This window comes from Lepisma saccharinum, chromosome 2 (assembly GCF_977018435.1).
Source record: "Lepisma saccharinum chromosome 2, izLepSacc3.1, whole genome shotgun sequence".
Lineage (NCBI taxonomy): Eukaryota > Metazoa > Arthropoda > Insecta > Zygentoma > Lepismatidae > Lepisma > Lepisma saccharinum.
In genome coordinates, this window is record NC_139230.1 from 168,125,356 (window position 1) to 168,140,883 (window position 15,528).

General features: G+C 36.2%; 1 protein-coding gene across 7 annotated transcripts in view; it reads right to left on the reverse strand.

Moving 5' to 3' along the window:
• Positions 1-588: 588 nt before the first annotated feature.
• Positions 589-15,528, reverse strand: part of dop (microtubule-associated serine/threonine (MAST) protein kinase dop) — a 1,057,607-nt gene continuing 1,042,667 nt past the window's right edge. For 5 of the 7 annotated variants that reach the window (XM_083117696.1, XM_083117699.1, XM_083117700.1 and 2 more), the window contains one exon: positions 591-8,193. In XM_083117696.1, the coding sequence (XP_082973822.1) occupies positions 6,550-8,193 (1,644 nt within the window). In that variant the 3' untranslated portion in view covers positions 591-6,549. Of the gene's footprint in view, positions 8,194-15,528 lie in introns of all 7 variants that reach the window. The other 2 variants (XM_083117695.1, XM_083117694.1) reach the window with 2 other exon arrangements.

Sequence of the window (15,528 nt, forward strand, 5' to 3'; positions counted from 1 at the left end):
GTAGCATTTGGTGAGCCCAGAAAAATTGTGACCTTAGATCAAGCATCCTGGAAATCAAACCTGGATTTCCCATGTGGTAGTCAGAAGCCCTACTGACTACACCACCATGGCTCTGGTAGGGTAGAGTGGCAATGTTAAATCTTATAATTTGTAGCTGAAAACATTTATATATATATGTTGTTCAAGCATCATAATCAGTATCAGTTCAAAGTAATATCTGCACATTTCCTAATCCAACCCCCCCCCCCCCAAACACACACACATTGCGGAAATGTTGGTTTCTATATCCAGATACAGGGTGGTATATACACCACATTTGCACCTGGTGATGAACATTTGAACTAATTTTTTCATCAACATTTGCTTCCCCATGGTCTCCTTAGCCACTATAACAAGTTTCAGCACAATCCGTTGCTTCAAACAGGCTCCAGAGGGCTCTGAGGAGGGCAACTTTAATTGTGTACATAATTAACAAGATTTTAGAAGTTATAAAAAAATTAACAGTATTTCTACTGAAAAGATTATAAAGATAATGCAAGTAATAATAAGGTATGAATACTATAGACTGCAATCTCTGTTCTGTTTTACTGTATGTTTCAAACATAAAAAATAGACAACCTGTCCTAAAGATATTGATTTACAGGTTTATATGTTCCCCCTCCATCACACATGGAACAAACAATGTTGAGAGGGGTAGCAAGCCTAACCAACAGCATTTATACAGGCTTGCATAATACAGTATACAATGTTACTACTATGTACTGGAATTATATGAGTTTGACACAAAATGAAAGACAAAGTTATACATTTGAATATTATGAAGATAAAAATGATGAAATAATAAAATACAGCACATACAGTGCATATAAATATGCACTTTTAACTTTTCTTGCACACACTGGAGCCAAAAAGATATATGTATCAAATCAACTGCCAATAAAAAGTGCCAATTTGTTTGGAGATCATGTAATATTGACATTATTTTCATTATTGCTAAAAGTTATTAATTATTCCTTCAGTACTTTTCTCATACAGCCTTTGGTAAATTTAAATTTTATTCTTCCCTGATTGTACTGCTATTAAATGTATTAGTTCTTACAATATGATTAATGTTAATTTTTACAGTAAGTTTCACTTTGAACCATTGTTTCATTTGCCTTCTGTTAACACTAATTTATTTAAGTATTGTATTAATGTTGTTTTATTTGGTGTCAATATATTTATTTCCTGATTTTTACCAATTTTAATTTAACTATATTACTTTAACTTTCCTTTGTATGGACCTTCTATACAAGCATCATTTATGCCTTTGCAAATAATGTGGAAAAATTCTGCACACCTAGATTCCAGTTGTCATCTGTAGTTCTCTGAGCAAACATGTTAACAAAAACAACAGTGTGCACTAGTTTGATTATCATCTATTCACATGTCTTGTGATTCAGAGAAATATTATTAATTGCTGAGGGTTTTGCATTGAGAGAGATGTATGCTACGTTCACCAGAAATAATATAAAATATAGCAGTCAGCTGACGAGAAGATCCCCAAATGAGGGGAGACGAGGTGTGGGGATAAAGGGAAGGATCGGTCCATTTGCAGATTTTAGGGGTAGCAGAAAGGCTTTCTAGTGTCCTTTGGGAAGTGCGTAGGAGTTGATTTGCGTCAATCACACAGAGTGTGTGTCTGCAGAAACAGGTTGCTGCTTTTTCTTTTCAGTGCCTAGAATATGGCCTCCCCGATGGCACAGTCCTTGCCTTGTAATCAAGGGGTCCCAGGTTCGATACCCGGTGGAGGCACATAGTGGTTCGGTTCTTACTTTAAACAGTAGGTCCAGTCCCGATTAGCCTTACTGTGCACAAAGTGGACTTAAAACACCAAATCAAACCAAACCAGTGTCCAGAATACTTTTGTATTGCTTATCCTGTGCATTATATAGACTGTATTTCAAAGAATTTAAAAAAATATATTTGCAACAACTTTAGGGTTACCAGAGAGAACATTTTAAGATTGCAAGAAGTTAACTTTCAATGAAGATGCAGCACTTCGAACACACGTTTTGTGCTTACTGGTGTTTTGGTGAGTTTATAAATCACACACCCCTGTAAAACAATTTTACACCATTTCCATATAACTAATAATAGGCTTCATTATAGGCAAATGTCTGAATATTCTAATATTTATTCACCATGCTCATAATATTATACGGTTGTGAAACTTGGTCTCTTACTTTAAAAGAATAACATAAATTGACATTCTGCCTCCGAGTCGATTCTTCCAGGCCTAAAGTCAGGAAACCATTTTTGTAAGTCGTCACTAAAAACACATTTGCATTTTGGAATGGTTCAGATCGCTATTCGACAGAACTTCACTTCTCCACTACCGTGTAACAACTAAGAGTACAGCAGTTAAAAATTACTGTTTGTTTCTGAATTCTGTCATGAAACTCAAATCAAAGTAAGCCACGGCATATTGCATATTTTTACCTATTGGTAGAAACTTGCTGCTCACCACGAGCCACGGTAGATGTCACAAATGTTTTGAAATCAATACTTCACACTGAGAGTGGCGACAACAGAAGAGATGCAAAAGTTCAGCAATTTTTCTTTGGAAGAAAAATTTCTTGTCTTCGTGCTTGCAACTGAGAGGGTTGTATTTCTTTAGTTTGAAATTGAAAATGGAAACAATATTAACAGTTATTTACAAATAACATTTTGTTACTAATCTTGAAGTTAATCAGTTGCCTTTATCTCAGAAAAGAGGATATTTCCAAATTTTCCTAAAAACCCACCCGGACCATTTTCAGGATTCGAAAAAGAGGTTTTGTCTGGGTAAAAGAGGACGTCTGGTAACCGTAAATGACTTGCATCGCTGCACTGGTTACAGCAAGCCCACATGTGTTTCTCACTCAGGGTGCACTATCCCATCTCTAATAGTGGAGTTGACTGACGCTACATCACTGCACTTCCGTTGGGGATCATCTCCTGGGCAGTGAGCTATATGCAACAGTGCATTCTCAGCATTTCAACATTTAGTAGTTGATGCATTATCGGTCGGAACTTATGGATTTTTGTTTTATACAGAAGAGTGTGTGGGAATATTGCGATTATGATGGCTGCAAAATTAATATTTTAATGCAATTTAAGAACTAAAATTTTGATTTCATAAAACTTGAGCAACTTGTGACTTGTAAGATTGTACACATTACTATTCCATCCAACACTTAAACAAGTACACTTTCAATATGATTACTTAAGTACTGACATTTCAAGCTACCCCTTGTCTGCTTGCATTGCTGAATGGCAAATGACATGCTTTTTTGCAAATGTATTTCAATCACTCCAATTATGTTCAATGATACTCAGCCAAAAAGTTATTGTTGTTACATGAAATCCTTACTATCTCAGATTTTATTCTTTCATCATTTTACCATCACAAAAGTACCCCTTTCTTTCAACAGCATGGCTAAATAACAAATACAAAAGTATGCCTACACATACAAAGAAAAAATAGTTACACCACTTTGCATTAAGAAAAATATATGGCACTACAAAAATGTTCTATGGAATAAGAAAAATCTGAGGAGAATTTAGGTTCAAAATGAGTGGAGAGAAGTGAGTTTTTACAATTTCAGTTTTAAGTGCACATTATGCACAGATTGGCTAATCGGGACTGGACCTACAATAATTAGGATCAAAACCACTGTGTGCCTCCACTGGGTATTGAAACCAGGACCTCTTGATTACAAGACAATGATGTTACAACTATGCCATTGGGAAGCCCAAGTGAGAGTTGAGAGCAAGTCAGCTTTACACCAGCACATTTCACAATCTTGCCGCATTCGCTATGTTTCATCCTGCTATGTTATTTTGCTGTATTTGTCTTAAGAGGATTGTTTCGTCTAAAATAACTAGATAAATAAAGATTTACATCAGGTATTAAAATATAGGCAACTATGCTCATTCTTCAAGTCTCTTCTCCCCTTTAATGCTCATTTTGACCTTAATTGCAAAGTATACTTATGTCTTAAAATAAATAATAATAAATAAATGTTAATGTATAGGTTTCAGAACCTACAAAATAACATCACCTTTGTCTTTACAAGATCAACTGATGCTTTCCTAAATTATAAAATATGATTTAATTCACATGTAAGTTTTGATTTGAAATGTGATAATACTGAATAGAAAATACATATAATAGATGAACAGTGGTCAATATAAAAAACGTATTTTAGGCATTTGTGTTGCTTGCTAAAATTTTGAATTTTAATAATAATGCAAGCCTTTTTTCTTCCCAGTTCTCGTATTTACCCCAGCCACAAACACGTCATTAAATGATGGATGAAATGTAAAAACAAAGGCACGTTGTTGTTTAAGATATGTTCTCACAAGGAAAAGAAACCAATCATTGTCTGAAATGAATGTAATGGAATTTACTTTGCATAAAATGTAGCTCACAGGCTCAGAACATACACAATTTGTTCTACCAACATACCGCCTTCTTATACTATCCTCTGCACCGACTTATAATAGAGATAATATATTATTATATATCATTGTCACTTCAAAAGTACTCTCAGACATTTTTAACATTTCAGATGTTGTGAAGTTTCTTCCAAAATTTTAAGTACAGTGGCCTTTCATTGAACAACAAAAATAGTAAAACATGCAGAACCAATGACTATGAATAATGAAAGAAGAATATATATATGTATATATAAACAATGACTTTTGTACAAAAATAACATTTAGATGATGTTAATCAGAAAACATCACATATACAGAAACTGACTGCAATAAAAAATATACGTCTTTAAAAGGTAAGAAACGAACCGCCTTAAAAGCAAAATTTGTTTAATAAAGACATACACATTCTTCCACTAAGGGAAACTATTTGTTTTTACAATACCGACAAATTCTGACAACTGATTTTTCACTCTTGATCAACACAAGAGTTTTCACATGACTGATTACTGAACATAACCTATATAGCCTTTTCTATGAAAAGGTGTACAACAGTATTGGAGATATAATTTATGCATACACTTTCATAGAACAAATTTTGCTACTCTATTTATATATATATTTTTTTTGTGTAGGAAAAATATCCCTTTTTTCCTTTCTTCACATGAAATTATTACATATACCTTCTTCTAAGAAGGTAGTTTTATTTTATTCAATAAGAATGTTAACACGTAACCATAAGAATGAAATTTGGCAAATACTTCCTAATATGGCAGTTTCTCTAGCAATGTTAAGGAATTTACAATGTATGAATTGCAAACAAACATGCAGTGTATGATTTGCATATAATATATATGTCTGTATAATATGTATAAAGAAGATCACAACAATAATTCTCATAGAATTACAAACCTGTTTCCACATTGCCAAAACATGGACACAGTTAGAGTGAGCACATCACATTTAATAATTTGGTGAGTTTCATCAGCTTTTCTGATCAGTACACTCAAACTGTCACCGATCACTTTATTTACCATTTGGATCTTTCAGTAAATTAATGCTACATTAACAAAATCATAAATTACATAAACTGCAAGTGTAACATTATCTTTACAACCTTGTACTATTGAAGAAACTTGATATTTGCTGCTATATATAGTTTTCTTTTAACATTCTTCTGTTTTACATACACAAAGTTTAAGGTGACCAACAGTTAGTCAAGTAAGAAATACTTTTCCACTATACATATGTTGTGTCTAGGATACTAAGAAGAAAAGAATCATTAGTATATTTATCTATATACTAGCAACAGAACAATATGCACACCTATCTGAAAAATTTTAACACTTCCTTGACACGTCACAGACTATTTTTGCTTTGGCTATGATCCTAACCCTTGCTTTCCTCCACTGCTAAAATCAACTGGATTGCCACCTATATCACAGATATGACAAATATGAACAGGCATTAATTCTAGTACCCTCATAACATGACATTAAAAACATCACCCTACATACAGAGATAACAAAACAAAGCCAATTAAAAAAAAAAATCAAACTTTTTTTTGTCAAATATGATCCTTAAAATCAAGTCGTTAACGCCTCTGTGTAAAAGGTAACGTCATTAAAAATACTACAAGCTATGCCAGTTAGACAATTAAGTATTTTACACTGCTTTCAGCCTAGTTTCTAGATTTATAAAAACATTAACAAATATTTGTTCTGGGTAATGTGTACACAGAACAGTCACAGCTCATTACAAAATGCAGCTTCACAAACTATATTTACATAACTTAAAATTAAACGTCTTTGGAAAACAGCAAAGAAATGTCACAAGATAACAATCAGAAAATATTTACACGTTTGTACATTTATAATACTCATGATATATAAATGACAGCTGTGAGAAAATCACAATGGGTGACAAAGTCCACAACCATAGGAAACAAATTCAGTTGTCATCAATGTAAGTTAGCAAAAAATGCTTTTATATATATGTGTGTGTATTTATATATACATCTGTGGGTGGATCAAAAAAATTTGACACTTTTCATTTTAACAATACTGCAATCCAAATGTTATTTCACAATTAATCTTTACTTGAAGTGACTCGAAACAATTCTCTCTTTTCTTGTGCAGTCCACTTATTACCATCCTTTTTTGATGCACTTTCTTTTCCATCTTTACTACTTTCAGAGGGTCTGAATTTCTCTGTCACATTGCCTCTAACTTTACCATCAGTGAATTCCTTATTTCCTTTTGGACTTTCGCTTCTCTCTCTTCTGCGACTTTTCGAGTCTGATCTTGTAACCGGAGGAGATTTTGAAGCATGAAATTTATCTTCCGCTGTAGCCTTTATGCCTTTTGAATCTTGAGATTTTGTTTTACTGTTATCCCCCTTGTTTTCCATTTTTGATTTTTTCCCACCAACTTCACATTTACTAAACCCAAATTTGCTCTTGATGTCTCCTTCCTTTTCCACAATGGCTTTACTTTCTGACTGCGTCAATGGTGCATCTTTCAATGGTGAAGTATCATCTTTACTGCTTGTTGGGGAGTCCTTTTCTTCAGCTATCCGTGGAAGCGGTTGAGATGTTCTATCACCAGCCACAATTAAACTCACTGAAGTTAAAGGAAGGGTATTTCTGTGTTCTACATTACCATAATCACTGGCACTTGGCTGAGATTGAACATTTTCTTGGTTGGCGGAGTTCCCCGATATTGGCACTAATTCCTTTATTCCAGCAATGTAGCTAGATTGACTGACGGTATGAAAGCTGGAGACTCCATCATCATCTTTAACACAACTCTTATTTTCAGTTTGTTGCTGCTCTAGGATCTCCGATGATAGACTTCTCTCAAAGACAGAATCTCGGGACAAACGAGACGAAGGGTGCTCCGGAGGCTTTGAAACCACGTGATCGTATTTGCTTCCATTTTCACATGACCCTGCAGCTGTAACTGTTGGTTTGGCAGTTGTGGGTGAAGACTGTGAAGTAATTGTTACTTTAGGTGCATTTGAGACGGTTACTTTCGGAGCAGGATTGCAAAGAGGTGAAATGTGAGTTGTAGCTGGTTTCCCTTTGCTTTCTGCACTTCGTGGATGAAGCCTATCAGGCGACAGAGCTCTTCGTAGCAAAGGTGATCCCGGTTCTGCACTTTTTGGTCGTGTGAAAGGCTTCTTTCCAGAACCCGGCGTAAGAGATGTCCCTGGACTATAGGACTGAGTGGTGTTTGAACTTCCTGGCTGATGGCCAGCTGGAAAAGCAAGGGGGCTTGGAGAACGCGTTGGAGATGATGGCAGTGGCGACGGTGAAGGAGTGCGAGCCAAAGGTGAAAGTGGAATGTGACCCACAGATTTCCTGCGATTTGGCGAATGAATGTTTTTTGCAGCCGTGTGGAGTTTGTGTTTTAATCCATGTAATGTTGAAGGGCGCTGGTAATGTGCAGCAGTACTTGCCCCGGCACTGGCAGTTGTGCCTGTAGCAGCCGCGACAGCAGTACCTGCAGGACTGTTGGGAACAGAGGAACTTGGTGAGCTTGACTGCGATGAATTACCTGTCGAATGGGCGGAATCTGATGGAGAAAACATTCTACCCGTTGGTGGGGAACGTGGTGACTTTGTTCGTGTAGGAGAGCCTGGCAAACTTTCTTGAGATGACAATGTACGGCTAAGAGACTGGAAGCTCCTGCTGGGAGTCACCATTGATGGGGATGATACACCTGCAGCCATCTGGAAGAAGAGAACTATTTCAGAGATGATTTTCAGCAAGACCATATTATACTTAGCACAACTATCCTTAACCTAACCTAATAATATCAAAACTTCTATTGTACATATTACAAAAACTCTTGTTAAATCACATGACTGCCCACACTAGTGGCAAAAATAAATTTCTACTCTAAACTTCAAATACTAAATGGTTTGTTTGTTTCCATTTTAGTCCACTTTAATCACAGACAGGCTAATGGAATCTGAATTACTATGTGCCTCCACCAGGGACCCCTTTACTACAAGACACAATGGTATAAGCTGAAAATTTTGATCTTGGGAATGTGTTCATTTCAAAACACCTATATGAGGGGAATACTGTAAAATCTCTACATAAATATGTATCCACAAACCTACTGCATGATAGCAATCTAATAAAAAGAGTTGTGCTATTCGTATTCGATTCCTTTGATAATACAACTTCTATCTTACTGAACTCGGTGGTGGAGTGGAGTGGTTAGCACAGCATGCTATGATGCCAGGGGTCTGAGGTTCGAATCCCAGTCTGGGCATGGGTGTTCTTTGCAAGTGTCCCTTCATCAATTTCATCATATCAACACTCATCCTTACTGCTGCGATTAGCTGAAAGTGACGGAAAAGCAATGTAAAATAACCTAATTCAATCAATCGCTCAACTTTTCTCTTAATAGTGACTTCATTTTACAGATGCATTTTATAGTTTGAAGTATTCTTTCATATCATGGTTACATATTGTACTACAGATCTTCGAACAAATCAATGCGAACAAAACATACTAGTGAAGTAATCGAGAGGATAGTGTTTGGCACCATTCAGCTAAAGGAACAGCATTGAACGGGTATTTTCCATATTGTGCAAGTAATAATTGCATAAGTGAGCACAGTAAGACTATTAAAATACTTCTGAATTTTTAATAATGGTCAAATGCTGACCAAGTATAAGAAATACCGTGCCAGATTTGTATTATTTTTGTTGTATTATGGTTACTGAACATTGATTTTCTACCTCATTAAGTCATCACAACAGTGAGAATGAATGCTGATTAAATGAAATGATACACACAAACAAACATCCATGCCCTGGGCAGGATTTGAAGCCAGACTCTTCAATGGAGAGATCATGAATCAAGCACGCACTGGCCATGGAGATAGCAGAAATTCAACTTTTTAAAATTTCCATGCCCTTTGTTATATTTTCGTAATTACAATTAAAAAAAAACACTTAACTAAGACTTTGTTTGGCATTTTCTAAAAAAATGTGTGTATGTACTGTTGAAAGTTCACAAACCAGGGGATAAAAAACAGATTGTTATACCATGAAAATTTCTTGAATTATGTATGTGAGAATTTCTGATGAGGGTGGCATATGATGAATAGAAAAGTGACTACAATAAAAAAAATAACAACAGTGCAATGTAGTATCATATTTAATCATCCCTAGAATTCTTCTACAGTGCCTTTATATTCTTAGTAGATTCAACAATATTGTTTGAAACACCATTAAATACTGCATCTGAAGTATAAGTGATGAAGATGAGAGAGCTATTGCGTTCCGAAATTCTCATTTAAAGAAGTGGCCATCATTCAATTTTGTTACAGGAATGTAAGATTTTGAGGATAAGTTTCGAACATTTTATTTTGTTGATGTGCAAATTGTAACAATCTCTGCTGTACACTGACAAAAAGAATCAGTATTTCAAATCGCATACATCGTTTCATTGACACACATGCACCCACCAGTTTTGCCATCATTTTCTTAATTGCACACCACCATATTTTTAAAACTTAATTTTAATGCATTTCCAATAAGTGTGAACAAATGTCAACATGAAATGTGAAATACTACTGGGACTGGCAATAGCAATACACAAGGAAAAGCAGAACCTAAACTGGAACATTTAGCTTGAAATGGATCCTGTCTGGCTAGAGACAGTTGATCTAGACATTGCAACCCATTAACCTGCCACCTATACTATGATTCCACACACATAAAATCCAGGTTACTTTGTCTATTGAACCACAGCCCCAGAAGATAAGCGTGATACATTTGGGTAGTAGACGAGAGTGACGTGAGTCGCTTGTGGTTCCCTGACATCTCATAAAATATGAGAATGTTCCATTTTTCATTAAGGTGTCCTCATTGTCCTGACAAAAGTCCTCGGAACAAGTTTTTGTCCAGTATTTCAATATCCAAAATTGTTAAGTCATCCTGACATTATTACAGAACTCTTATACATTATTTTATCTTCTCCTCCTATTCAGGGGAGAAATATACTGTGGTATATCTGGTAACTTACCACTGTACATATTCCATGATCAGGAACTTGTGGAAACATTGCAACTAACCTAATTTTGAAGTGACTAAACTGCAGCGTGTGTCCTGCACACACAACCTACATCCTTGGATAATTCAACAATTCTATTAGTTAAGTAAGCTGAATGATTTTGTTAGTTTAACTCAAAATGCCAAAAAGGAAGCTCTTTTCTCCCAACATCTAACACTACAATTAGGATAATGCATTGTTTAATTTTTTTCTACATTTCAAAATATGGAATTCAAACTATACCTAGTAGTTTTGTATAGTTTCTGGGAAACTTAAAGTGTGACTCAACTGAGTGACTTATACAAATGTTCTTTCAGTTCCAGCAAAGCAAAATAATAGAATGTATCCCTTTGTGATTTTTGGCATCAATATCATATAAATAAAGCTCTTGGTTGCATTCAGATAGTGCATTTCAAGTGTCAGTTTATACAATGCACCGAGTAAGACCAATGAAAGCTAAAAGGAATAGTCTACACTTGGGCAAGTGGCTGTCGTCATTGGACAGTGATTCAGCTATCCCAACTGCTGGAAAAAGTACTCGTCCCAGTACTCTCCAAAGCTGTTCACGAAAGAGTAGTAGCTTGCCTTACCCAATTTGCACTTGCTCAATTAATGTAACTCTTGAAAGCTTGGAAGCCAGAGCTGACATGGTTGATATCCCAAAAAACCCTCATCATCATGAAACACGAGTGTGCACCAAAAATCTAAACAAGAGTTCAGTTAGTGGTAGAATATGTTATTCTCTAACATGAAAAACTTGGCAAGGGATTTATTCATAGTTAGTCTAAATGGAACTGATTCCTTCCTAAAATGGCATTAGACACTGACAATGACATTTGGCATTAGATCATGATTAATAACATTGCATAGCCTCATAGCATAAGTATAGGTCAGGTCATGTGATAAATAAATCAAGATAACTTATGCAATTTTAAAAATGTTTAACATTTAAGAGTGCATAACTTTATACACTTTTACAATTTTCTAAATACCTTTTTTCTGTTCGAAAGGAACCAAGATCATACTTTATTAAGATTGTAACTGAACGAAAATTTTATCCATGGTGGTATTAGTTCATCAATACAAGCACAGCGTAATTAAATTATTACTATATCAAATGAAGAAAAAATAAATCTGGACGGAGTCTGTTCATTCAGCTTAAAAAAGAAAAGCATGTTCATTATCTGTAGCAGTGTTCCTCAACCTTTCATTGTCTAATTGTATCCCCCCAGGCCATTTCATAAATTTTGTTACAAGGTTTTAATATGTACGTATGTGTTAAACTCTTGTGAGAGCTCTCTTTTAACACAACCAAATAGTAATGAAATGAGTTTCAGATGTATACCATAAATATAAATAATGTATCATATTGAATTTAATCACTGCTACCAGCTGATACTTTTATGGAGTCAAGGTATCCCGTAAGGTCTGCAAAATTCCACAAATGTTACTTTTGTGGAATCCAAATATCCTGGGAATTATGCAAAATGCGCCATTTTCTTTAAGTTTGTACCAACATTGTGTGGCAAAAGTGGATTTCCTTAATAACATAAGCGTTTCTTATATTCTTGTGATCTCTTATCTGAACTAATGATTTTATAAAAAGCAAAACTGATAGATTGATTTTGTATAGTGGCAATGAAATTATTTTATTAACATTTATAAGTATACTCCTCAAAAGAATTAGGGGAACACTTAACACACTAACCATCAATGCTATCTATTTGAAACAAATACTTGTTACGTTATGCTTCTCTAGTTTTCGAGTTTCATGTGAAAGTCAAAACAAACTGCCTGCTGACATGCTGCATGCATTGAACATGCCTCCTGGTGGAGTACAAGGAGTCAAGAATTTTTGAGATTGGTGCTGCCATCTGCACAGCAATTGTAGAAGTATGATGCAATGGTATAGCATAATCTTGGGATTCAGTGTACGAAATTTCACGCAGGTGAGTGAATATGTTGGCCGTTTACATCCTTTTATTTGGAGCCATGTTTGTGGTGTGTGGTGATTTCGCTATGGATCCAAGAAAGGAACAGTGAGTGTGCATTGAATTTTCTGCAAATCTATGAAAAGTGTGACAGAGACCCTGGCATTGATTACACAAATGCTTGAGAAAGAAGGCATTGCATGTACATGGGTATTTGAATGACATGCTTGGTTCAGGACCAGTCGAACATTCGTCAAGGACAATGAACACACAAAGAGGCTCCTCAGCTGCACAACACCTGACATTGTTGCCAAAGTTCAACAGCTCAGTCGTGAAGATTTACACCGAACCATTCATCACCTTGCTGATCAGGTGGAAATTGGTTATGGGAGATGCCAACAGATTCTGACTGCTGAATTGGACATCATGTTAGCACATAATTTGTGCAGAATATCTTTACAGTTGATCAGAAGCAGCAGCATGTTGACTTCTGCAAGATTTGCCAGGTTGCAACATTCTTGTTCAGGGTTATCACTGCTGACAAGATCTGGGTTTCTGATTATGACCCTAAGAGAAAGCAACAAATCTCTCAAAATAAAAATCCAAACTCAAAAAGACCAAAAAGAGCATGACTTGAAGAGCAGTCAAGAGCATGCTTATCAATTTCTGTGACATCAAGGGGATTGTGCACAAAGAATTCATCACAGCAGGCCAAATGGTTAATTCCACCTACTACTTTGATGCTTCGTGGTGGCTGTGTGAAAATGTGCGAAGATGTTGCCATGAACATTGGCAAACAAAAGAACTCATTTTTGCAACACAACACACTGTCTCACAATTCCTTATTCACCAGAGGCTTTTTTACTAAAAAATAACATGACTGTCATCCCTCACCCGCCCTGCTTGCCTGACTTGGTCCTCTTGTGAAGTTGAAAGGTCACGGGTTTGACACCACTGAGATGATACAAGCAGAAACACGGGCAGTGGAACACCCTCACAGAACGAGACTTCCACGATGTTTTTTTTAAAAATGACAATTGCTGGGACCAGTGTGTATGTGCAAAAGGGGACTACTTGAAGGGTGATGACAACCAACAGGCCCAAGGTGAGTTTTTGACCAGATGGTAGAATCAGCCATGAAAATGTTGCCTATCACCTTGTATTTTGGCATCTGATCAATCTGTAGGGACTGTGGAAAAAATGTAACTTAGGGAGTCAGGCAAGACATTTGAGCACCCTGCTTGACCCCACAGAACAGGCAAGTTCAGCAGTGATTCATCTGTCTTCATATATATGGGTAACTTTGATACTGGAAGAAAGGGCTAGTCACAGAGGAGTCAAGATTTGGCTTAACTCAATGTGATGGGAGTGCTAATGCACTCCTGATGAGCACTCCTTGTCAGTGGGTGTCCAATAAGTGAGCACTGATTGATTGACCGATTCATTGATTTATTTGGTGTTTTTAAGTCCACTTTATGCACAGTAAGGCTAATTGGACTGGACCTACAGTTTAAAGTGGAATCCAAACCACTATGTGCCTCCACCGGGTATAGAACCCGGGACTGCTTGACTGTGCCATCGGGAGGCCCTAAGAAGTGAACAGATTCAGAGGTGGTTCCGTGATGGTGGACAACTGATAACCTTGTCCATCATCCATGGGAACCTGTCCTGAAGGAGTGTTATGCCACCTACATTTGGTTTGGGTCAAGAGTTTCTTTTCAAGCATGCCAATGTGAAGCTACATGTTGCAGGTGTCACCGGCTACTTCCTGCCCAAGCATAAAATTCAGGTCATGGATTAGGTAGACAAAAGTTCCAATTTAAAGCCTATTGCACCTATGACTCTCCAGAATCTTTCACAGGCCCTGATCAAAGAATGGGACCAGTTACCTCTCGGTGTAACCTCTGGAGGCTTGTGCAAAACTTGTTCATTATTAGCAAGGGTGTTATTGATGCTCATGGAGAAAAACTTCTTGAACTGTGATGATAAACAGATTGGATCAACAGACAGCAGTATTTTTCTCCTTGTTTTCTGTGGTTCTGTTACATGTGACAGTTTCTAGAAGAAAATAAACTAGCATGGAAAGCATGAAGATTCTGATTGTATTCTATGAATACAGTTATATTTTCTATCAGCTTTACTCGTCTATTATTTTACTATGCAATGTAGTGAACATTCAAAAACATGATCCTCTAATTCTTTTGAGCAGTGTATTATTAACAACTTGAATTCATAATTGGGAAAAGAGATATGCGGTAGTATATAAATATGGAGAAACTAGTACTCACTTTATCCGCGAAGCTGTTTTTTCTTTTTCGATTAATTTCAGTGGCCACTGCCACCATCCTCGTTGGAATTTGCTGTACTGTTGCTTGGCGTGTGTCTTTTATTTGTAATTCTCTCGCTGCCCACATGCTCGTAGACACCAAAATCAAGGAAATGCATGCCATAATGCACTTCCTGAACGACCTAACATCGATAGCGGGTAAGCACACCACACTTGGATTCCCCTACTACAACAGATATTGCCTGGAAATAGCAGACGACACAGACCCAGACGCACAGTTAACAACAGCGCACCTAGCAGCAGCCAGAGAACTACAAACAAAAGACACACACCAAGCAACAGTACAGCAAGTTCCAACGAGGATGGTGGCAGTCGCCACTGAAATTAATCGAAAAAGAAAAAACAGCTTCGCAGATAAAAGTGAGTACTAGTTTCTCGGTACTTATTAACAACTTGAAATTGTTATATATTTTTTCAGCACTGGCATTGGTAAGTATTTGCATAGGCTCAGTCCTATATATCACTTCATTCTTATGCATTTGAGAAATGTTTATAAATCAATCCGTCATACAAAGAGTTTGAGACCATTTAATTGTGGAATTCTAAAAACTGACATGATAATAATAATAAATGAAATTCTAGCAACTGACACAATAATAATTACTGATTTTATATAAGAGGGAACATGCTTTTATTCAAAAACAATATGTACACATCTTAAATGTGACACAATCAAAGTAAAATAAACTTATCCAGGCAATGATGTACCATTTGCT